Source organism: Onychomys torridus, chromosome 5, assembly GCF_903995425.1.
Source record: "Onychomys torridus chromosome 5, mOncTor1.1, whole genome shotgun sequence".
NCBI lineage: Eukaryota > Metazoa > Chordata > Mammalia > Rodentia > Cricetidae > Onychomys > Onychomys torridus.
In genome coordinates, this window is record NC_050447.1 from 35,176,452 (window position 1) to 35,201,831 (window position 25,380).

A 25,380-nucleotide genomic window follows, 5' to 3' on the forward strand; every position below is an offset into this window, starting at 1 on the left:
CAACAACAACAAAAAACAACAACAACAACAAAAAAGCACTTTTAAATAAAAGGTTCATGTTAACTAAGTTGCACTCAGGAAGCTGAGGCAGGAGGATCAGGAGTTCAAAGTCACCCTCTATTACATATGAGTTTAAGACCTGCTTGGGCTACATGGAACCCTGCCCCCTCCCCCCAAATGAAAAGGCTGGATATGGTTGTCCATGCATTTGATGCTCTGATGCTCTCACCCCGAGGTACCAGGTAGGAGACCACTGCAAGTTGAGACTATCCTGCACTACATACTGATTTCCAGGTTAGCTAGGGCTACAGTGAGACCCAGACTAAAAAAAAAAAAAAGTAAAAGCTGGGCATATTGATGCACACCTTTAGCCCTAGCATTTAGGAGGTAGAGGTAAGTGGATCTCTTAAGTTCAAGGCTAGCCTGGTCTACATAGTGAATTCCAGGACAGCCAGGGCTACATAATGAGACCCTGTCATGGAAAATAAAAACAAAACAAACAAACCAGAAACCAAACCAAACCAACAACAAAAATATTGAGACCTGGTAGTACAACTGCATTCTCAATACTAGGAAGGCTGAGGCTGGAGGATTCAGATTTTAGGCCTGAGATATACAATGAGTTCCAGACCAGCCAGGCCTATAGTGAGACCATGTCTTCAAAGAAAAAAAGCTGAACTGGAGGGATGGCTCAGCTGTTAAGAACACTGGCCACTCTTTCAAAGGACTTGAGTTCAATTCCCAGCACCCACATGGCAGCTCACCATTGTCTCTAACTTCAGTTCCAGGGATCTGACACCCTCTTCTGGCTTCCAAAGGTGTAACAGGGCCCTAGATTTCAATAGGGCCCCCAGAGCTCAGCACAACTGACCCCACGATGGAAGTACCATTCAGGCTGTAAAACTCAGGAAGTGGACAGCACCACCTGCTAAATGAGAACAAAGGCCTAGTCCATCAAAGTCCATAGTTCTGGGAAAGTCTCTAAATGTGCTAACCTTGCTTTTCAGCTTCTGTAGTTCAGCTTCTGGCTAACTGTTATTGTTACCTGAAGCATGTCAACCCAGAACCCCCCCCCCCACCCACCCCACCCCACCCCCAGAACAGAGTTTCTCTGTCTAGCCCTGGCTATCCTGGAACTCACTCTGTGAACCAGGCTGGTCTGGAACTCACAGATATCTGCCTGCCTCTGCATCCTAAGTGCTCAAATTAAAGGTGTGCACCACCACTGCCTAGCTAGAACGTTTTTGTTTGTTTGTTTGCTTTGCACTTAAAACCTCACCGTGAGACAGGCTGGGTGCTACACTGGGATCCTGAACACCCAGTATAGTTGCCGGCTGACAAATAAAGACTTTCTATTGGCTTAAACCTGTGTCTGAGCAGTCTTCTCTGGTGAATAGCCCACATTTTGGGAGGTCCCACTGAGATCCCCAGAGACCAGACCTCAATACACTGGGGGTCTCAGAGCCCCTGGTAGTGGGGAAGAGTGTAGTGGTCAAGGGGTTCCTCCTAGGGGGTGTGGAACCTGAGTTCCAGGTGACACCTCTACCCCCAAAGGAAACCAATAAGAAAGCTGCCTGGCCTGTCACCTCAGGAGGAAAGTCTGCTTAAGGTGCCTTCTGTTTGGACACATAGGAGAGGCTGGATGTGGCCACTGATCCAGCGTCCAGGACCCATGTGAGATGCCACTGGTTTATGAATGTGGGTGGTCCCTGTGTCTGTGCAGGTGTATGAATGTGGGTGGTCATCCCCGGTTGTCTTTACTGTGTGTCTCTGGGTGTCTTTCTATGTGTTTCTGTCAGCTCTGTTTTCTGTTATTGACCAGTGACTTTTTCTGATGTGAGAGCCCCCTAGCTTAAGACCTGGGCCCCTCCTGTTGGGGAACCGAATCCTTTCGGCTCTGCCAGGTAACACTGAAAGACCAAAACCCAAACCAAACCAAACCTCCACTTATCCCACACTGGGAGAAGGGGCGCCTGCTTGTTGTTGCTCACAGTCAGGGTTGGTTCCTGCATGGAGGTGGGGGCGGGCCAGGTCTCTCAAGGGGGAGGAGGGGCCCTGCCATCTAAGCAGAATGCATACAGGGAGGGTGAACATTCCCTCTGCTCCCTGCTCACAGAGATCCTCCTGCCTCTGCCTCTCGAGTGCTGGAATTAAAGTCATGGGCCACCACTACCTGGCTAAAAGTTGGAAAATATGTAGGTCCCAGTTGCTGAAGGTAGCTCAAAAAGTGTTTAATGGGCTGGGTAGTAATGGCACATGCCTTAAATCCCAGCATTCAGGAGGCAGAGCCAGGTGGATCTCTGTGAGTTCGAGGCCAGCCTGGTCTACAGAGCAAGCTCCAGGACTGGCAACAAAACTACACAGAGAAACCCTGTCTCGAAAAAAACAAATAAACAAAAACAAACAAACAAACAAATGACATTTAACAATACAGAATGGAATAAGACCTTTTTAAAAAGATTTATTTATTAAGTATACAATATTCTGTCTGCATGTATGCCTGCACACCAGATCTCATTACAGATGGTTGAGAGCCACCACGTGGTTGCTGGGAATTGAACTCAAGACCCCTGGAAGAACAGCCAGTGCTCTCAACCTCTAAGCCATCTCTCCAGCCTGCTGGAATAAGACCTTTTGCATAAACTGAAGGCCACCATCACCTTCTGATAATGAGACATAGTTAGACTTACAGATATCTGTTGTGGCATATTTGCTCAACTCTGCAAAGATGGGTTGCATTTGTTTAGTTATGTAAAGATGTGTTGCTCTTTTACCTTGCCAGCCTAAGGCACCTGACTGGTCTAACAAAAAGCTGAACAGCCAATAGCAAAGGAGGAGGTATAGGTGGGACTTCCAGGCAGGGAGAGTAAGGAGGAGGAGGAGGAATTTAGGCTCCATGATGAACATACCATCCAGGCCATAAAACTCAGCATGTAGACAACACTATCTTGCAAAATGAAAAAGACTTAATCCATTAAAATCCACAGTTCTGGGAAAGTCTCTAAATGTACTAACCTTGCTTGACCCTGTACACCCAGCGTAGTTGCCGGCTGGCTAATAACGACTTTCTATTGACTTAGACCCATGTCTGAGCAGTCTTCTCTGGTAGATACCCCACAACAAAGGCACCAGACACCCAGATGCTTCACAGATGTAGATGTAGGCAAAACATCCATATAATAAAATACTAATGATAAATTAAAAAATTCAGTTACCCCCCCCCCCCCCAAAAAAAAAAACAAAGCCAGGTGGGTGGCACACATCTGTTATCTGAACAATCAGCTGGGAGGTGGATTCCAGCTTAGGTTACAAGAACCCATGATTCAACCTGTCTCCTCCCCGCACTTTAAGCAAGACCCTGCTCCAAATGAAAACTAGAAAGGTAACAAAAGGGCTGGCACCATAGGTCAGTAGTAGCACCCTGGACGAGTAAGAGCAAGGTCCCGAGTTCAACCCTCAGTCCTGTAAAACCCAGAAAGTCTTCTGCATCCAGGCTGTAGTGAGGCACGCCGGCAACGCCAGGAATCAGGAGGCCGAGGACAGCATTGAGTTCCAGGTCAGCCAAGGTTACAGAGGCCCTGTTTGCTAATTCATAAAAGTCCAGTTTACTCCACACATGGAGGAAACGGGAGTTGGTTCCCAACGGGGACTGGACTTGGGTGAAGTTTTGAAGTGTGCGGCTCCCCGCTTCCCCTTTTCCACGTTTTCTTCTTGGAACAAGAACAGAAGCTCTACAAAGGCCAGGACATGTATACTTCTAGAATTGAGAACAAGGCCTAACATATAGCTGGCACAGGCTGCCAACATTAGCAAATAGACGAGATGCTTACGTTTGACCAGCATACCTTTGTGGAGTCAATACATCCCTTGCAATTTTGGGGACGTGGTTATAGTTACACGGTTTGACCAGCATTCAAATTTGGGGGAGCATACTGTTTTTTGGTTAGCAATTTTTTTTTTTTCCTGTCGGTTTGTTTGTTTTTCGAGACAGGGCTTCTCTGTGTAGTCCTGGCTGTCCCGGAACTCACTCTGTAGAACAGGCTGGCCTCGAACTCACAGAGATCTGCTTACTTCTGCCTCCCGAATGCTGGGATTAAAGGCGAGCGCCACCACCGTCCGGCTAGCATACTATTTTGTTTTTTAATCCAGTAAACTTAACTGACCGGATGGTCTTCTCCCACCTGTACCATGGAGGGAAACAACTCTACCAACTTCCAAAGGAATAAATAAAGCCCCTGGTGCCCGGTGAGCCTCCAGGTTTTCCGTCTGCTCGGGCACAGCCCAGGAGGAAGAGGTCCTTGCCAACCCGGACCTCGGCAGGTCAAAGGCTCGCAGCCGGGGTTTAGGTGGCCCGCACCTGCCCGCCCCGGCCAGCCTCTTCCGGGTCAGGTGACCGCGCGCGCCCACGTGACCCGGCCCGAGTGCGGGCGCTGGAAGGCGGAAGTGGAGCGGAGTTGGGCGCCGCTGGTGTGGCCGCTGCAGGTAGGTGGCGCGGGCGCTGGGGGCTCGGTGGCGCGCGGGCGGCGCGGGGTGGCGGGGGGCGGCGGGCGGCGCGAGGGGCCGGGGGCGGCGCGGGGCGGGCGCCGGGGGGCGGCGGCTTCCTGTGGGAGGGGCCTGGCGCGCGGTTCCGGCCTCCGAGGAGGGGTGTCCCGGCTCGCGCCCGAGCCGGGTGGGCGCTGGGCCCGGCGAGTGTCGCCAGCTGCGGGCTCCTCCGGAAGGGGACCCCTGCCTGCCCTGGCGCCTGCGGTGCGGAGGAGCCGCGTCTGTGGAGGGGGCCCGACCTCGGCCCGGGAGACCCGCAAGCTCCCTGGAAGGGGCTGCCTGGGAGTGGGCGTCTGGCTTGTAGGGACAGGGAGAAAAATCTGGACGATGCGGCCTGGACCCCATTCCGAGAGTCTCTTCCTTCTGTCCTCTTTGAAGATGATGGCGACCTGAGACTTTGATGTCGGTCCCGTTCAGTTTTTAAACTTCAGGAGGGATCCCCGAGTCTTGCTCGGCTGGCTCTGGTCACACCCACTTTGCCCTGTTTGCACAGGGTTTCCACTTGTTGGGAGCCTAGCCCCTGAGATCATCTTTCTCTGAGATGCTCCCGGATCGGCTCATCTTCGAGAACAACAACAACAAAAAAATTAAAGACGTGTAGGTGCTTTGCAGGGATCATAGCATGACTTTCAACCTACACTGTTGTCAGCGACCTGGGCCAGCGTTACCTCAGCAACGCATTGACTGCTTAAGTCTTGGACAGTTGAAAGTCTGCCGACACTGCTTTAGACGTTCCGTCTTAGGCTTAAATTACGAAGTTTCCTTTACCATGTGACTTCTTATCTTGACCAGCTGTGACTAGGTGGGGTGACGAAGAAGTTTCTGTTGTGTTCCTTAGAGCTGTGACCTAGATCATATTTTTTGAGGTTAGAATACCCATTTTAAGATGGTTCATCCTCCAGGCTGAGGCATGAAGATGGCAGCAAGTTCCAGGCCTGCCTGAGCTACACGGTTAAGACCTAAACAGACAAACAGGCCATCCTCTTTCCCTTCACATTTACTAAACTTTGCAGAAGTGAAGTGAGTTTTATGAATGCAGTGAAAAGAAGCCAGGGTTCAAGTGGGACGTTGACAGAAGCCAAACTCACAGGTCACTAGGGGAAAAAAGTACTTTAATGAATACATTAGGAGTTGAAGACTTCTGGGTCTATGATAAACATTCAAAAGTTAACTTTTGTAGCAGTCTTGAGAAGTCCTTCCCATTTCACAGAGGACAAACAGCTAAGAGAGTTGACTTAAAACATAATTATTTTTATTTATGTGTGTGTGTGCTCCTGTCTGTATGTGTGTGCCATATGTAGGGTGTGGGTACCCACAGAGGCCAGAAGAGAGAGCTACAGGTGGTTGTGAGCCTCAGGACTTGCGTGCTGGGAACTAAAGTTTGGACCTCTGGAAGAGCAGTAGATGCTCTTAACTGCTGAGCCTTCTCTCTAGCCCCAACTTGACTTGTTCTATTTTTCCTCCTTGTTTACTCATCCTCCTGATAGACTGTAAATCATTTAAGGGCAGTGATCCTATTTTATGTGGCTTCCTTGGCTACTAGCCTCATGCTTGGTATGTTGAGAGTACTTGGTCAGTGTTTGAGAAATAAGGGAGTTTTTTAAAGGTCATACTGCTGGATGTGATGAAGAAGGGGTTTGACCTTAAGTTCTCTCTCTTTCTCTGCTCTGTGTTACTGGTCTGTGGGAAAGCAAGGAGCTGGAGGGAAAGGCTGCGATTGGCTTGGCATTCTCTTTCATTTTGTTTCTGTCGTTGAATTTCGCACCCTGCCACCGAGTTAGCCATGCCCTTCATTTTGTAATTTTTTTCTTCTTCTTTTGAGACAGAATCTCAGTAAGTTTCCCTGGGTGGCCTCAAACTCCTGTAGCTCAGGGCAGCCTTGAACTTGAGCTCCTCCTGCCTCCGTCCCCTGAGGGATTGCAGGCCTACACCATGAGGTCTGTCTTTCTCTTAGTGACTACTTTCCCATTTGCAAAAAAACTTATACCAGAATCTCTTTTATTCTTATTTTTTGGTTATTTATTTACTTATTTGAGACAGAGTTCCTTATGTAGCCCTGGCTGGTCTAGAACTCACAAAGACCCACCTGCCTCTGCCTCCCTAGTGCTGAAATTAAAGTTGCATTAAATTAAAATTAAATTAAAACTATGCTCAGCCTTTTTTTTTTTCTTTCTTTTGAGACAGGATCTCATTGTGTCTTTTGGCTTTCTGATACAAGGTAGGTGTAGCCCAGGCTGGCCTCAGACTGGCTGTGTTGCTAAGGAACTTAGGATGGTTGACTCCCTTGGCTCTCCCTTCCAGGTGCTGGGATTGCAGGCCTTCATTTACTGTTGTGCCTGGGCCAGCGTCTCATTCAGCCCGTGATCTGTGAAGGGTGCATCGCTCTCATTCTGAGGAGGAAGAAACTGAGGCTTGCTGACGTTAGATTCCAGAACTAGTACATGAATGGAGGAGTTGGTTCTCTCCTTCCACCGTGTGGGTCCTGGGAGTGGAGCTCCTGTTGTCAGGCTTGGTGACAGACACCTTCACCTGATGAGCCATCTTTTGCACATAGGCTATTTTGTTCCTAGACCTATTAGTTTTTATTCATAGAAGCAATAAAAAGTGTCATTTAAAAATAGTTTGCAGAGCTAGGCGGATCTCTGTGAGTTCGAGGCCAGCCTGGGCTACAGAGTGAGTTCCAGGAAAGGCGCAAAGCTACACAGAGAAACCCTGTCTTGGAAAAACAAAACAAAACAAAAAAACAGTTCTCAAATATAAAAAGTGTGCTGTTCGGGTGGGTATAAGTGGCATGTATCTGTAATCCCAGCACTTGGGAGGCAGCAGCAAGAGGATTGCTCACAAGTTCGAATGTTCAGGTACAGCTTGAGTTACAAGAAAGAAAGATAAGACGTGCAGGAACAGGAGAAGGGGGTCAGCGAGAACACTGACCTTGCTGAGGAACCCTGTCTGCACTGCTCACTGTTTCGGTCCACGCTGTAGCGCCAGAACAGACCACCCCAGGCGGTGACTTACAAACTGTCCACGTTTGTCTGGGGGTGATGCTGAGCAGTCTGAGGTGGAGGGCTTCCCGCTGTGTCATTCTGTGACGGAAGGTGAGATAGCACACGCTCAGGACTAAGCCTTTCGTGACAGATGCTGTCATGTGTCCAGTCAGCACTAAAGCTCTCTAGACCTGATCGCCTAAAGGTCCCTCCTCCCATCCCTGCTGCACTGGGGGTAAAATGTCCACGACATACACTTTAGGGAACACATTCACACCATCGCTAATGCCCTAGGAAAAGATCTTCCTTCAGTGGACATTCACAGACTCCTACTTTATTACAGGCATTGTTCTGGAGTTTAGCCATTCAGTACAGAGGCCACTGACCACATAGACCCATTGATCCCTGGTATAGCTGTGAATGTCAAATACATCAGATTTTGAAGATTCAATATGAAAACTAAAATGGTACTCTTCCCCCCCCCCCCCCCCAAGCCATTGTTTCTCTATGTAGCCCTTGCTGCCCTGGAACTCACTCTGTAGACCAGGCTGGCCTCAAACTCACAGAGATCCACCTGCCTCTGCCTCTTGAGTGCTGGGTTTAAAGGGGTGTGCCACCACTGCCTGGCTTACAATGATGTTTTTATATTCTAGTAAAATCATACAAATGTAATCTATAAATACGTGCTATAAATGGTAATATTTTACATTTATTATGTTAAATACAATATAATTAAATGAGTTTCAGGGAACATTTCAGACTCATACCTATAATCTTAGCACTCCTATTTTGGGTGTTGGGAGGCAGGTCTCACACTTGTTCAGTGCTCAGGCTTTCTGGAACTCATATTGTAGCTCAGGCTAGCCTCAAACTGACACCCCGTTCTACCTTAGCCTCTTGGGTGCCAGGATTACAGGTGTGCTGGTTCCTGTATAAAGATCCCAAAGAGGAGGTGGCGTGGATCATGTGACTGAGGTTACAGTGGTGCAGGCGAAGGGATAAGCAAGGTCAAACCCTGGAAGGAGAAACACCTTTGGCAGGTTTGGGGACCAGCCAGGAACACAGTGAGTCGGGGCTGGAGAGAATGAGTTCAGAAGGGTGTCGGGTGTGGGAGGGGACACTGAGCAGGGAAGGCTTTGCAGGCCTTTGTGTGGATGTTGGTTTTCATGGGATGAGTGAGGGGGGCGTCTGAGCTGAGGATGGACAGCCTAGCCTGCCTTTCGGCGGACCCACTGGAATTGTCGTGTGGAGGAGAAAGGGAGCCAGAGTAGAAGAGAAAGAGGTTTGAGGAGGGCATTGCCACACTCGGTGAAAAATGCCTTGGGAGATGTTTTGAAGCTCAGCCAGTGGGATTTGTGGGTGAGTTGACGTGGATATGGAATGTGAGGATGAGAGCAGTCAAAGGTGATTCCAAGTGTTGGGAATGAACAAGTAGAAATGGAGTTGTCATTAAATGGGGGATGAGGGCTGGAGATGTGGCCCAGTTGATAGAGTACTTGCCTAATGTGTGTAAAGCCTGGGGTTTGATCCCCAGCACTGCATAAGCACCTGGAGGCACACATCTAATCCCAGCATTCCTGAGGTAGAGACTGGAGGAGGGTTAGAAGTTCAGTCAGGGTTATCCTTTGGAATCAGCCTGGCCTACATAAGACCCTGTCTCAGGAAACAAAAAAATAGGGGAGACCGTAGCATAGTCAGGGCTTGGCTTCAGTTTTGTTCACATTCATTGTGCAAGGCCTCGTATAAGCCCAAGGGAAGATACTGGGGCAGTCAGATGAGGAAGTCTGGTGACAAGCAGGCTCAGGAGGTGTATAACGTGGGAGTTGTTACTTCGTGGGCTGCAGTTGAGACTGGACAAAGTCACCCTGAGAGTAGTGAATACACATCCGAGAAGAGTGCTGCTGCTGTGCTTGAACTTGTGGAGTAAATCTCAGTGGTCCAAAGGCCAGCTGAGCACTGCGGTGGGTCACTAGGAACTTGGGGCTCTTCCTTTCCCTTTTTCATTTAAAGACCTTTTTGTCTGTTTGCTTATTTGTTTCAAGACAGGGTTTCACTGTATAGCCCTGGCTGTCCTGGAACTCACTATGAGGACCAGGCTGGCCTTGAACTCAGAGATCCATCTGCCTCTTTCTCCCAAGCGCTGGGATTAAAAGCCCTTTTAAAAACAACAAGAGATTGCTCAGTTGTTAAGAGCACTGACTGTTCTTCCAGAGGACCCAGGTTCAATTCCCAGCACCCATAGGGCTGCTCACAACTGTCTGTAACTCCAGTTCCAGGTCACCTGACACCCTCATGCAGGCCAAACACCAATGCACATAAAACAAAACCTAACCAGCTGATGAGTTTCTTTTGCTGTAGTTGAGAAGGCTGTTCTCCCAGCTGCTACCTTGTAGTATGGCTGAGGTTGGCTCAAGTGCCGACTTGAGTAGATTCTGGCTTTCTGTGTTGGCAACCAGTTTAGGAGTCTTCAAGGCTGGAAAAGAGAAAGGCTTGGCCCCCTCCATGCAGGGTGCCATCGTATAGATTTAACTCAAATGTAACCTCACACTGACTGGTGAGTGATTGGGTTTCAGTCTTGGTCTTGGGATCTGAAGTTTTCCTCAGATAGTGGCTTCATGAACATCAACTCAAATTGTGATCAGATCAGTAAGCTGTTGCTTTGAAAAAATACGTTTGTTTATTGTGTGTGCATGCATGTTGAGGCACACGTGTGGAGGCCATGGCACACGTGGAGAGGACAGCTTTCAGGAATCGTTCTTTCCTTCCACCGCGTGGGGTGGAGTTCAGATTCTCAGTGTTGGCAGCAAACACCTTTTCCTGCTGAGCATCTCAGCAGCCTGGCCCAAGTGAGCTTTTCAGTCCCTGCGTAACGTAGGACTGGGCTGGGCCCGGAATCTCCAAGATCTTGTTCCCTTGGATTCCATCTGGAGTCGGTCTGGAAGGTTGTGAGCCTCCTGTTCTCATCACTGCTCTCAGCTTAGAAACAGTGGCTAGAGTGGTAATAAGTGCTGGGCAGTGCCAAGTCTCTTGTCTCAGGGCAGGCCTCTTCCTTTGGTCGCTCATGCCTTGTCTGTCCTGTTTATCCTGAGGTCTGTTTTACCCTCTCTGTTATTATTAGCTGATAGTTTCCCTTCCACGATTTTTTCCCATTGACATATTCCACCCCCACCCCCCCAAATAGGGTTTCTCTGTGTAGCTCAGGCTGTCTCTATAGATCAAGCTGGTCTTGAACCCAGAGCTCCGCCTGCCTCTGCCTCCCTAGTGCTGGGATTAAAGGTGTGCACCACCATGCCCAGCCTCTTGTTGCTTCCTAACTAGCTGGGCATTCCACTGCACGGCTCCTGACATCATCTCTATGATCACCCACATGGCAGCCCACAGGCTGTGCAGTACCCAGGATCTCCTTAATAATTCCAGAAAGTTCTCTAAAGATGGGTGCTGCATCTGTGGGGTGGTATTGACAATCACATCAGAAGTGATACTTCTACTGTGTTTACTGTTCTTCTGTTTCTGGGTGTTCCTTGGGGGCTTGGGTGATGAGGGCAGAGGCCGAAGGTACAGCTTCAGGCTGGCCTGTCTGCTCCAAGCGGTCAGTTTCCCCATCATGCGCAGACTTTCCAGTGCCAGCTGCCTTGGCAATGTTGTTGCCTGCATTGTTTTGGAGACAGATCCAGGGCACTGATCTTGTCAGGCGTGCTGGTCTTATCTCCAGTGTACCTTGGGTACACTACTTTATCTCCTCAGGTTGAACTGGGACTGCATGGTGGAGGCAGCGGGTACTGGGAGCCTCTTTCCAGCAGAAAGCTCCTCTCCAATTTTTACACGCTATTTGGCAAAGTTTTCGAAGTTTGATTGTTTTTCTCTTTGGGCCTCTGGCAAATGGAAGGCAATTCAATGCTGGATAGTGGAAAAAGGCCAGGAAAGAAGTGTGTGTGTTGGAAAGATCTGGACAAGCGTGGGGATGGGAAGGGAAGGAGAGATCTGTGGGACAAGCTCTTCTCTTCCACATCTTTCAGAAGAGAAACAGGGTTGGTCTTTACTTACAAGTAAGCCTTGCCTGTTTCTTTCTTGTTTAGGGTGCTAGGAATTGAACCCAGGGCCTTGTGCATACCAGGCAAGCACAGTACCTCTGAGCCACAGCCCTAGGGCTTCTATACCTCTTTTTTTTTTTCTTTGAGACTGTTTCAGTCAGCTACTCGGGCTAGCATTGAACTCACTGTTGTATCATAGGCTAGCCCTGAACTTGTGATTCTCCTGCCTCAGCCTGAGGTCCAGTGCCACTAGGCCAGGCTGACTCTTCTTCGTCCTTGTGTGCATGTGTTATTTTTAGAAAGTACTGGGTATTGAACCTAGAGCTTCATGTGTTCTAGACAAGAGCTCTACCTCTGAGCTACCACCAAACCCTCCTCCCCACCCCCTTTTTTCTTTCTCTTCTCTTCTTGAGACAAGGTCTCTCTATGTATCCCTGGCTGTCCCAGAACTCTCTCTGTAAATCAGGCTAACCTTGAACTGACAGAGATCTACCTACCTCTGCCTCCCTCGTGCTGGGATTAAAGGAGTCTTCTCTTTTTATCTTTTTGAGACAAGGTCTCAAGTAGCCCAGGCTGGCCTCAAATTTACTGTGTAACTGAGACCAGTCTTAAATCCTGATCCTCCTGAGTGCTGAGCTTAAAGCTCCGTTTCCTCTCTGTCTCTGAGTTAGCCCAGGTGGGCTGGAACCTCATTCCAGTAGGTAGCCAAGAGTAACCCAGAACTTTCTCCTAGAGGCAGGAGGATCAGAAGTTTAAGGTCATTCTTACCCCATAAAGAGTTTGAGAACATTCTAGGCTAGAGGCCCTGTTAGAAAACAAAAAGTAAAGTAAAAAGCAAAACAGAAGGAGAGTGGTGAATGCTGGCTGACGGCATAGCTCAGTGCTGCTTCGAGGTGTCTGCTTCACATGGGTCAGGCCCCCATCCTTATATCCTGAGCACTGAGAAAACAGTAAGCAGGACTGGGTGGAGAGATGCCTCAGTGGTGAAGAGCCCTTGCTGGTCCAAAGGATCCCAGTTCAGTTACCACATGGTGGCTCACAATGGCCTGCAACTCCAGTTCCAGGGCACCTCTGTGCGCTTGATGAACATAAGCGCTCACGTAGACATACACACAAACAAGTAAATAAAAAATGAATAAATAAATATTAAGAACCTAAACAAACAAGAAGAAAGAGCAGTGAGTCAGCGGGTCCTAACAACCCAGATGGGTAAGTGAAAGGTACAGCCACACGATGGAGCAACATTCAGCCACAAAAAGAAAGATACATGTTATAGTGACCTGAAAGCATCCCATGAAAGAAAGCAGTCACAAGAGGCCACACGAAGGTCACATGATTGCATTTGTAGGAATTGTCTGGAGTAGGCAAATCCACTGTGACAAAGAAATAGATTGCTGTTTGCCAGGAGCTGGGGGAGGGGGTGGGCTGATGCTGATAGTTGACAGGGTTTATTTGGGGGTGATGGAATGGTCGGGAGTTGGATGGAAGAGATGGCAGCTCAGCTCCGAAGCCAACAAAACCCAGCACAAGTCTATGCTTGAAAGGGTGACTTTGGGGTGAGGGCTGTAGCTTAGTGGGCAGAGTGCTTGCCCTGCTCAGAGGAAGCCCTGGCTCCATCTCTAGCCTCTCACAGACCAGGTTTGATGGTTGTGTCTGTCGTGCCGGCACTTAAGGTGCAGAGACAAGAGGATCTGCAGTCTATGGTTACATGAGTGAGTTTGGAACCAATCTTGACTAAAGAGTATTTATCTTTTTTTTCCTTTCAAGACTGGGTATGTATGTATGTCTTGACTAATAAGCCTGAGGTCTTGGGTTTGATGCCTGGCTCTGCAGGGAAAGATAAAGGAAAAGAAAGATTCTAGTGTCAGCCCCGCCTCTACCCAAGACCACCGAACTTCCCCTGTTGTTGCTAGCTGGGAGCATTAATCATTTCTGTACTGGAGCCTGGACCCAGGGCCTTTCACGTGCTAGGCTGAGCTACGTCCCCAGCATGGCTTGAAATGTGAAGTGTCCACAGGCTGGTCTGTGTGCTAGGACCCCAGGGAAGAAAGTGACCTGAGAAGAGAGTGCTTAAGGCTTCTCCCAGACCTGTGCTTTCTCTAGGTTCCCTGCAGTATAGGCTGTCTGGTGGCTCCTATGTCTGATGTCTGCTTGGGGTCTTGAGATCTTTCAGTCTGTTGGGAAACAAAGTTGAGAAGGGTCTAAGGAGGGGCAGCTGCATGTCTAAGTGAGTAGAACAGCACCTGTTCCCGTACAGTCTTTTTTTCTTTTTATTAGGGTTCTCTCTATATTTCCTGCTGTTCTGTAGACCAGGCTGGCCTTGAACTCAGAGATCCGCCTGCCTCTGCCTCCCAAATGCTGGGATTAAAAGTGTGCGCCATCATTCCCAGATTCAGTCTTTTATTTTAAAAGTACTTTCCAGGCCCAGTACTTCAGAGGCAGAGGAAGGAGGACCAGGATTTCAGGGCTGACCTTGCTACATGATGAGTTTAGGACCAGCTTGGGAGACCATGTCTTAAAAAACAAAATATGGGACTGGAGAGAGAGCTTAGCAGGCATGTGGCCTTGTATGAAATTGAGAGGACTGAAGTTTGGATCCCAGCACCTGGGTAATTAGCTGGGTATTCCTGGCATGCTTGAACCCCACCTGTGGAGGCCTGAGACTGGAGGATTACTGCGTGCTGCTGACTTCCAGCTTAGTCAATAAACTCGACACCCAGGTTCAAGAAGAGCCCTTGCCTCAAAGGAGTAAGTGGAGAGTGATAGAGGTCGCCCCTTTCTGGTGTCTGTGGGTGCATACAAGTGCAAGTGCCTGTGCCTACACACACAAGTAAAAAAATTGTAAATGAGACAAAAATGCCTGTCAAGACTCAGGAGGGTAAGTTCAGAGATAAAATGTCATTTTATTTATTTATGTAGAAATTGGGCGAATCTGCCCCAATTAGTAAAGGAAAGAAGTTTTGGTGTCTCCCTGACCTTCCACTGGTCCATTACTGTCTCCAGGGTGAAGTTCTTGGCATACCAGCCCTCAGTTATATTTTAAACATCAGTCTCCCTCCTCCCCTGCCTGTCCTGGGCTTGTAAGGTAGCTCCATTTCCCTGACTTTCTTTTCTTTCTTCTCTTCTCCCTCCAACTCTGTCTGTCTTTCTGATTGTATGTAAACACTTCCTCATTACTAGCTGGAAAGAGTTATTAGTCACCTCTCTGTGTTTCTGAATCAGAAGTGGAACACATTCTGTGTTCAGGTTTTCCAAGCTTCCTGTAGTGTGTATTGGGGATATGAACCCAACACAGTATTCATTTATATCATGTTGATGTTGAGACCCTGAGACGAGCCAATAGGTTGTAAGTACTTGGGGATCAATGGCTTATTTATTTTGCATAGAGTCTTGAGGTATAGCCCAGGGTAGCCTCAGACTCGGGCATCTATCTCACCCTCCTTTGTGGTAGGTTTACTCAGCAGACTGATGTCTGTCTTCACTTCCTAGTTGTGGTTATTTTTCTTTATATGTACATTGGACAGGTTTTACGGTTCTCATAGCTCACCTTGTAATGGTCAGGTGGTACCTGGCTAATTGGACCTGGAACTACAGACGGAGCTCACATAATAACAGACAGCTGTTCATAAACTGCGGGCTGTAATTACACATGACTGGAGAGAAGGCCTTGGAGAGAAGGTGGAGTCTGAGCCCTTGTTTCTCCCTGTTCTCAGCTGGCTTTGATCCTCTGAGCTCTCTGCAGCATTTATCCTCGATTTTGTGTGGGGCTGTTAGTTGTCCCTCAGGACACTTGTCTGTCTCCCCGTAACAAAGTCATGTGGGGCTCCAAGTCTCATTGTCTACAAGTTTGGACCAAAGGCCAGAGCTCAGGAGAACAAGCTGCTTCAAAAGCTACCCTTACTTCAGTTGCCTTAGGGAAGAGAGAGCCCTACCAGACATCAAGATTTTAAAAAGTAGTCTTGTTTTTAAAGTCTATAAATAGTGGGTTTCCAACTTCTAGTGCCTTAGCCTCTCTTAAAGCACTGACCCCAGGGCCTGATTTATAACTATTCCTCCTGAAAATCGTTGGTTACTTAGAAAAAAAGGTCAAACATACAGAGTGGTTCAGAGACCGAGATAACTATCATAAGAACTCTGATTTGGGGGCTGGAGAGAGGGCTCAGTGTTTAAGAGCACAGGTTGCTTCTCCAGAGGACCCAGGTTCAGTTCCCAGCAACCACCTATAACTCCAGTTATAAGGAATCGGAAGCCACCTTTTGGCCTCCATGGGCACCAGGCAAGCACATGGTGCACATACATACACAGAGGCAAAGTACTCCTACACATAACATAAATGTCTTACATATATATGTTATATAATACGTATTAAAAGATAAAATGTTGCACACACAGTTAAGTTTCTCTGTCTCCTTTCCCCATCCCTGTGTCCTACCTTTTGTCCTGCACTGAGGGAACTTCTGCTTTGGCCTCAGTGGCTCCTTCCTTTCCCTGCTGTCCTGTTTCCTTACACCTGTGTCCCCCGGGACAGTTGACACGGTCACCAGGGGCATTGTCCTGTACTTAGGCTGCATATCCTTCTCTTTCTATTGCTCTCCCTGTCTCTCCCCTCCTCCCTCCCTCTCCCCTCACCCCGTTTAGGAACTGTGCATGTGAACTGGATTCCCACCTTTCAAGGTGGTGTAGCATCTCATTTTAGAAACACATCACAATTTGAAAAGGCAGAAAACTCAAAGAAAGTGTGGGACCCTGGAAGCCAGTGTTTCAGAGATGAGAGTGCTCAGTTGTGTTTGGTCTGTCTGCACAGCCATGTGGAGGACTGAGAACCACTTTGGCGGTGGTAACAAGGTCTCCTGGGATCTTGAGCTGTAGAATACTGTACTACTTTTTTTCTCTAAGGAGCGTTCTGGAGGTTTCCACCAGAGGCAGAATATCTGTAAAGACCAATCCAGGGTCAGAGATATAGCTCTGGCAGAGGACTTTCCTGTTATGAGTACAGCTCTGGCTTGATTGTTTTGGTTTGGTTTTTATAGCCTAGGCTAGCCTCGAACTTGTGACCTTTTCGCCTCAGCCTCTGGAATGCTGCTGGAATTATAGGTGTGTGCTACCACATGTAGCCCTTACAGTGTTTTGTTTTTAAGGCTCAGTCTTACTGTGTAGCCCAAGCTGACCTTGAACTCAGTGATCTCCTTGCCTTTCAAGGATTTTATTTGTGCACCACACCTCTCAGCCCATGCACTGCTCTTGTAGCAGCAGCTTCAGGTGTGGTCTTCAGATCTCTAGAAGTCTCTGAGACTGTCTCATCAGAACTAAAGCAGCACTCACCCATCACTCACTGTCTCACTGGGGTCACACTTGGGTTGAAGGTGCAAAAGCAAAGACTGGTCAAGCCATGTCTGCTGTCCTCTTCATGATCTCCATCACTACACAGTCTTGGGAGAAGGGAACAAGAATCCTTAAATGAAGCCGGGCAGTGGTGCACACCTGTAATCCCAGCACTCGGGAGGCAGAGGCAGGTGGATCTCTGTGAGCTGGAGGCCAGCCTGGTCTACATAGTGAGATTCAGGACAGGCTCCAAAGCTACACAGAGAAACCCTGTCTCGGGGAAAAAAAAAAAAAGAATCCTTAAATGAGCTGCCTGTGGTGGTGTACCCACTTTTAATCCCAGCACTGGGAGGCAGAGGCAGGTGGATCTCTGTGAGTTTGAGGCCAGCCTGGTCTACAGAGTGAGTTCCAGGACAGCCAGAGCTACATAGTGAGACCTGTCTCAAAAAACAAAAATAAATTTAAAAAAATTTTTTTAATTCACTATATTTTAATACTTAAAATGTTTGCATTTATGCGTATGTCTGCGTGTTTGTGCAGGTGCCTGCAGAAGCCACAAGTGCTGGATCTCCTGGAGTTGGAGTTCTAGGCAGTTGTGAGCTGCTTGATGTGGGCGCAGGGAACGGATTTCGGCTCCTCTAAAAGTAGTACATGCTCTTAACAGCTGAGCCATCTTGCCAGTTCCTATTTATTATTATTAGTGTGTGTGTGTGTGTGTGTGTGTGTGTGTGTGTGTGTGTGTGTGTGTGTGATTATGCTCTCATGTGTAGGCCATCGGTCAGAGGACATCTTTGTGGAGCTGGCTCTCTCCTCCTACTGTGAGGGTTCCAGGGATTGAACTCGGGTCTCCAGGCTTGTGTGGCAGGTGTACCTGCTGAGCCATCTTGCCAGCCCATCTGACTCTTGAGCATGTCTTTTTATACTCTCTGTTGAAGTGTACATCTGCTGCATGGTGAGTTGTAATAAATGCTGAAGACAAACATTTGAGCAGTTTTTGAATCTAGAGCCAAACTCTTGCTTTTTCTTCATGAAATAACGATTTTCCTTCAGAAAACAACCCAGAACAAATTGAAGTTACTAGATTTGAGAAATTGGCAGACCTTTCCTTCAAACTGAATGAAGCAAACCTGACACCAAGGAAAACAACTGGCAGGACTGGGTGCCAGTAACAAAAGTGTCCTCACAAGAACATTCGGGTCTTGGGCTGCTCTTTCACACCAGGCTCGACAGCTTTCTGCTGTTGGATGCCTGTCTGATGAGATCACCGCTGACACTCACAAATGTGTGTGTGTGGGTTTTGTTTTAGTGTTGTACAATGACATGTGTTAAGGTTTAGAATATCTGTACAGCTCAAGGAACCAATATTTCCCAAATGAGAAATGAAGGTGTTCCAAAATGCCCTTTTGAGTGAGAGTTCTGTTCCAGGTGATCTGCTTGCAGCCCCCAGGAGTGGCAGAGACACCTGTTGGGTGGTAATGGCATTTTTCATGGCTTTATTGACCGTTTGGGATCATTGGAGAAGTGTTCAATCAGATCTTCAGGTTCAACAGACCCATAAAAAAGTTGGGTTAATAGGTTTACTTACTATTTATTTATACTTTTTGGAGACAAGATCTCTCTATTATGTAGTCCTGGCTGTCCTAGAACTCACTATGTAGACTAGGCTGGCCTTGAACTCACTATATACCTGAGAACAACCTTGATCTGATCCTCCTGCCTCCACTTTGCAAGTGCTGGGATTATAAGCTTGTGCTGTCATACTGATTGCAGGTATGCACCACCATAGCTGTCTTGGGGTTGAGTTTTTTATTTTTAATTTTTTTAGATTTTTTTAAAATTTTATTTTATGGGGATGATATTTTGCCTGTATGCGTGTCTGTATACCATGTTCATTCCTGGTGCCCTTGGAGGTGAGAAGGAGGCATCGGGTCCCTTAGAACTGGAGTTACAAATGGTTGTGAACTACCATGTGGATGCTGGAATTGAACCCAGGTCCTCTGCAAGGGCCCCACTTAACCACTGAGCCATTTCTCCAGCCCACACTGGGTTGAGTTCTTTGGTCTCCTTCCCAGCCATTGTCTAACCACCCCCCTGCTTCCCTTGCAGCTCCAGGGTGATGACATGGCCTCTGCCAGCTCCAGCCGGGCAGGAGTGGGCCTGCCTTTTGAGAAGTCCCAGCTCACTCTGAAAGGTGAGTGGCACTGCAGGAAGTATTGGAGGCACATCTGCCTAGAGACCCAGGTCTTCTGAAACAGTTTGTTCTCAGAAGATTATCACATTATGACTAGAGTTCTTGGAAAAGAAGGCAAATAATGGAAAGGTGAGAAAAAGGGAACTTTTGGCTGAAACGGTCTGAGATGGTTCACTCCTTTGCGTCCCGGGCGCCTGTCTGTACACTAATGCTTTCGGTGGTCTAGCCTGATGGCTTGAATGCCTCCAGTAAAAGGCCACTCTCAGATTGGTGTCTGTAGCCGGGGCCTTCCTTGTGTCTAGTAGCTGACTGTCACCCCATTAGTGACCACAGAAAAGTGCCTGTGTCTGGAACCCGCATTCATCTGTTACTCGGCACTCCTCCCCGCCCACCCTGGCTCTTGCCTACCCCTGGCCGATGGCACTCTGTTCTGGATTGAGGTCTGCAGACCTGGCTCTCTGCTTCTGCCCTTTGCCTTCCTTCGTTCAGAGTGTGGTTACACAGCAGACAGGTCTTGTTACAGTGTAAGCCACCCAGATGTCTGCATTTCAGAGGAGTGAGAGCTGATGACCGCTGTCTTCTTATGTGTGCCCTATTACCTTCTGTACTCCCTGGCCTCTTGGATCTAGGCTGAACTCACGTGGCAGGTCTCTGCCTCTGGGCCTTTGCCCTTGCCATCTCTGAGTGAACTACATTTAGCTTCAGTCTTTACTCAGAAGTCCCCATCCCCTGATCTATAGCCACATCTTGCTACTTCCTCAAATCTGTCAATCCCCACTTTATTATTTTCTTTTCAAGATTGTAATTGTTTAAGACCAAATACTTAGATTAAAGGTCCTTGGAGATCGAACCTAGGGCCTCAGATTTTTACCAGTTTGACTTGGGGGGGGATGTAATGTAGCTCAGTTGGTAGAATTAGCCTAGCATGCCTGAAAGCCCTGGGCACAGTCCTACTGAATAAATTGGGTGTTGTGGTGCGTGCTGATAATCTCAGAACTCCAGAGACAGAGACAGATTAGAACTTCAAAGTCATCCTTAGCTGTGTAGCTCGGGATACAGGCTCTCATGTCTCCCAAGCTTGGGAACCAAGCCAAACTAACAACAAAAACCAGGGAAAGAGCTGGGTGGTGGTGGTTCAGGCCTTTAATTGCAGCACTCAGGAAACAGAGGCAGGCAGATCTCCGAGTTCAAGACAGTCTGGACTACAGAGTAAGTTCCAGGACAGCCAGGGCTACATAGTGAAAGCCTGTCTTGGAAAACAGAAACAAACACAAACACACAAACAGACAAACAGGGAAAAAGAGCTAGAGGATAAAAACCATAATAGAACAACAACAAAAATTTCTGTCCTGGTAGAGCTGAGAGAATTGACTTAGGGAAGATTTGGGACTAGCCTCAGCCCTACCTTCTACTATCTCTGATTTTAGATAGATTAATTCACCTCCCTGAATCTTAGATGGCCCAACTATGAAGTGAAAGGTTTGGACTTCACCCCTCCCCCAATATTTAGTTATTTTATTTTATGAGTGTTTATCTGTATATATGTATGTTTTCTACATGCAAGTCTAGTATCTGGAGACGGGAAGACCCCATCATTTCCTTCTTCTTCTTCTTCTTTTTTTTTTTTTTTTTTGATTTAATAAAGTTTTATTTTTCTAAATGTACAGCTGATTGAACCTGCTCACGCATCTTCGCCGGCAGCCAGGGCATCTCCACCGTGTGTGTTTCTGGTGGAAATGACTTGGGCTCTGTGCTTTGAAACCAGCTTGCTAAGTCCCTTACTGAGTACCTCCTGGAGGGCTGCCCTGGCCAAGGAACCGCGAATCTTCAGTCTCTCAGAGACCACAGCTGGAGTGATGAGCTTGTACTTGGGACCCTCCTTACAGAATTTGTCGTATGCAGCTTTGTCAGACAAGACTAGATTGTCGAGCTTGTCCCGAACTCTGCCTTTGGACTACTTCTTCTTTGTGGCCTTGCCACCAGACTGTTTTCCTGGGTCTTTGTCTTTCTGGCCGGCTTTCCGGCATCTTTCTTCTTCCTGTCATCCTTGGGCGGCGTGATGAAACTCGGAGAGAGGTGACGGCCACTGCAGCCTCCCTAAGATGTCGGGAAAAAAATGAAAGCCCGTAATTCCCTTAGAACTGGAGTTACAGACGGTTGCGAGCTGCTGTGGGGGTGCTGGGGACTGGATTCAGGTCCTTTGCCAGAGCAGAGCAGCCAGTGCTCGTAAGCACCGAGCCTGCCATCTCTCCAGCCCCTTCTTTGAGTCAGGGTTTAGTAGTCCGGTTGGTCTGGCCTGGAGCTCACTGTGTAGACCAGACTGGCCTTGAGCTCTGTCTCCTGAGTCCTGGGACTAATGGTGTATGCCACCACACCTGGCAGGAACTTTGTTTTAAAGAGATTGTCCAGGACTGATTAAAACTTGTTCCAACGGTTAAAGTTGAGGCATGCAGCTCTCCTGTATCACCACCAGGTGGCCTCAGATAGCCTTGGTGTATTTTGTAAGCAGTAAGTGTCCCGCTTTAGGCCTCAAGTCTGTGACAGACCTTTATTTTTAGGCCCATCCCTATTGCTTGAGTCTTAACCCTCAGTTTTTGTTTTGTTTTCTTTCTTCCATCCTCTTTACTGTTGCTTTGGGTTTGGAGTAGTTACTGTTTCAAACAACCCGGGGTGGCTGTGACCTTTGTTAAAGTGTAGATTTTTGTAGGACTCTCCCCTCCCTGAAGGGTCTGGGAAGGAGCTTAGCTTACTCTCAGAAGAAGGGCCCTCAGTGGAGGTTAGTTTTGTCCTCATGGGTGAGGAACATCAGTCATCCTCTGATATAGGCACAGGGTTGATGGTGTGTGGATGGGCTTCCTCTGATCAGCCTGGCGCTCCCACCGTGAGTCATGAGTGCTGTAGATGTGCCTGTGGGATATGATATTCATTGGCTTTATGTTCTATGTGTTGTCACCAGTCTGTTGGTGACAGGTGACTATCACAAGGGCTGCTGTGTGCTGGTGCGTATCTGTAATCTCAGTACTGAGAGACAACAGCAAACCAAAATGGGAGAGGAAAGAGAGAGAGAGGACAGATAGAGAGACAGAGGATGGGGACTGAGAGATTGATTGAGATTGATTGATTCTCATGAAGACCGTGAACAGTACAAGCGATACAGGTCACTGACCGTTCTGGAGTGTGTTCAGGCTTACTGCTACTGAAGAAAAGTGGTAGAAGGGATAAGCAAAGCCCAGGCCTGGCATACAGCTTGGGTGGAGTCAGACTGCTGGAGGCACATTCTGGCTCATAGCTCCCTCTTTATGTAACTGGAAAAGTGACCTCCCCCCACCCACTGCTCCCTACCATATACACTCTGACCCAGGCTGACCCAGACCTCACTCTAGCCCAGGGTGGACTTTTGAACTCAACGTGATCCTCTTATTTCAGCCTCTCAAGTCAGTGGGATGATATGCATGAGTGACTTTGTCTGGCTTTTTTGTTTTGGTTTTTGAGAGTAGCCCTGTCTGGCCTGGAACTCCCCACGTAGACCAGGCCAGCCTTGAACTTGCAGCTATCCTACTGCTTCTTCCAGCAGCTAGGATTGCAGGTATGTGTCCCCACACCAGCGCTAGTGACCTCTCTTTTCAAGCCTGTCTCCTCCTGGGCACAGCTAGGGTGATGGTACATTCATGAGTGTATCGTGAAGCTTCAGTTCGATGATGTGTGCATTGCAGTGTCTGTAGTGACTGTTGAATCTTAGAGATCATCTTTAGACTATTTTTTAAAAAAATCTGTGTGGTTTGCAAAGAGTGGGAAAACAACACGCAGCTTTGCAGTGTGGCCAAATGGAGATACACTGAGCACCATAGGGGTCTGCAGGGCTTCCAGAGGAAACCCTGCAGCAGCCGCTCAGAGGAACTGCATTCGATGCCTGCCAACTGCATTCCTGCTGACCGTCCAGAGCGAGGAGGAGCCGCATGCAGACTTCTCAACAATGTAAAACCTTAACACAGCCATGTGGTGGATTTTGTGGCAGTCATTTAAAAGTTGATTTGGGTGTACTGGGCAAAGCACTTAGCTGTCTTGTGTGTTTTTAGGTTAGGAGTGATTTTTTTTCCCTTTATTTTTCAGACTAGTAATATGTCCATACTTTTTTCTTCTTTGTTTTGTTTATTCTCTTTTTTGTTTCTTATTTTAAATGTACATGGTGTGTGTGTGTGTGTGTGTGTGTGTGTGTGTGTATGCACATGCATGTGGAGGTTGGAGGACAACCTTGGGTGTCATTACTCAGGCACTGTCCACTTTGTTATTTGAGACAGAATCTCTTGCCAGAACCTGGGACTTGCCAATTAGGCCAGCCTGGCTGACAATTGACCCCAGGGGATCTGCCTATCTGTGGGATTACAAACAATACTGCCATGTCACACCTGGCCTTTTACATGGGTACTGGGGTAGAAATGAGGTCCTCAGGCTTCCATAGCAAACAGTGTCCTGAGTAAACTGTTGCCATGTAGTTCTTCAGAAGTATTTTTTAAAGAGACAAAGCAAAGCAAAAGATCTTTTAAAAGGAAGTAACTGGAAGGAGCCAGGGGGCACACAGGGGTTCTTTGGCTCATCTGCTTTTCCTTTCTGTCCCTTCAGTGGTGTCAGCAAAGCCTAAGGTGCACAGCCGCCAGCCGAGAATCAACTCCTATGTGGAGGTGGCAGTAGATGGACTCCCCAGCGAGACCAAGAAGACTGGGAAGCGCATCGGGAGCTCCGAGCTTCTATGGAATGAAATCATCGTTCTGTAAGGGCATCGCTTTTAGAATGTAGGAGGCAGGGGTGGAGAGAAGACTGGGGTAGCAGATGCTGCTGCCCTTGGCCCCCATGGTGCTCCTCTCTAGGTGTCTGTATCTCATTGAGCTCACAGAGCACTCATTATTAGCTAGGGGGTCACAGATCAGTGTGTGAGCTGTGTATATGCCTGTTTTCCTGTTTTGTCCCCTGCAAGATGTTAGCCATGTAGCTTATAGCGGTTTGTTTCATGTTAAAGGGGTGACTGGCTCATCTTCGGGGCTGTAATGAGTCACTTATTCATTTTCCAGGAATGTCACAGCCCAGAGTCATTTAGATCTGAAGGTCTGGAGCTGTCATACCTTGAGGAATGAACTACTAGGAACTGCCTCTGTTAACCTCTCCAATGTCCTGAAGAATAATGGCGGCAAAAGTATGTATGGTTCATCTCTGCTCAGGGTGTACATAGCAGCCAGTCCTGGGGTTGACCATAGTGTCTCTGCCCCTTAGAGACCACTTACGGAGTTTGAGGAAGGCAGGCTTTAGCATGCGTGGTCCAGGGACTATTGGGTGCGGGGTTGTGTCCCCTAATTCTTTCTCAGGGATGGAGACTCTCCTTCCATCCTCTTTCTCACTCAGGAGACGTGTGATATGTTGAGTAAAGCTGTCACATACCTCCAGCTGAAATCATTGCTTTTCTCCCCTGAGCTCTGGAGCAGAACAAAGGAGCTGTGTGCAAATGTGTGAGTTCTGTGTTTGGGATAGGGTTACAGATGGTGCCCAGCTCTCCTAGATGCTCAGTAGGTCTTACTGGCTATTGGGATGTGACAGCAGCTCCATCTGAATTATCGAGTGTGCCTCTGCTGCCTGGACATATAAATCCTCAGGTCTGTTCCTTGTTGTTTGTGGCCAATGGCCTAACCCACGCCTGTGGGCTGGGGACCCTTCCTCATAAAGCCTCTATTCAGAGTACTGCCATATGTGGTAGCCAAATGCAGTAGAAAGAAAGGCTCCTTTTTCTCCTGATGCCTACTGTCGAGAAAATAGTTATTGGAAGTGGACTTAGCCTAAGTGAGACATGGGGCGGGTGTGTGTGTGTTGAGGTTTAGGGAAGGTGACCGCAACAACAGTTGAGTCGTTTTCTTCAGGGTCCATCCTTCCTGCTTGGGGGGCTTTGGTTCCTCCTGTGCTCTGTTCCTTTCTGCTGGTCACCCCTCAACACAGTGAAGATCGTTTAGGACCAGGGGCATGCCTCTGTTTTGATTGTTTTGTCATTTGAGTGGACATTTTCTATGTGTGTGTACATGGGTATATGTGCTCATATGTACGCATACATGTGGTGGCCAGAGGTCAATCACAAGAGTCATTTCTCAGGCACCTGCAACCCTGTTTTTTTTTGTGACAGTCTTTCACTGAGATCTGGAGCTGAAAGTTAGGCTAGCTGGCCAGCAAGCCCCTGAGATCCTCTTGTCTCTCTGCCTGCCTAGGGCAGCAGTATAGGCATATGCAGAGCGCCTGGTTTCTTTGTGGGTGCTGAGGATTTAGTGCAGGTCTT

General features: G+C 48.0%; 1 protein-coding gene and 1 pseudogene across 1 annotated transcript in view; one reads left to right on the top strand and one right to left on the bottom strand.

Annotated features, from left to right (window-relative positions):
• Positions 1–4,401: 4,401 nt before the first annotated feature.
• Positions 4,402–25,380, top strand: part of Wwp2 (WW domain containing E3 ubiquitin protein ligase 2) — a 150,995-nt gene continuing 130,016 nt past the window's right edge. Inside the window, exons 1-4 of the mRNA XM_036188023.1 lie at positions 4,402–4,482; positions 18,986–19,070; positions 23,691–23,838; positions 24,137–24,258. Coding sequence (XP_036043916.1) covers positions 19,001–19,070; positions 23,691–23,838; positions 24,137–24,258 — 340 coding nt within the window. The 5' untranslated portion in view covers positions 4,402–4,482; positions 18,986–19,000. The remainder of the gene's footprint in view (positions 4,483–18,985; positions 19,071–23,690; positions 23,839–24,136; positions 24,259–25,380) is intronic.
• Positions 20,752–23,066, bottom strand: LOC118583812 (annotated as a pseudogene).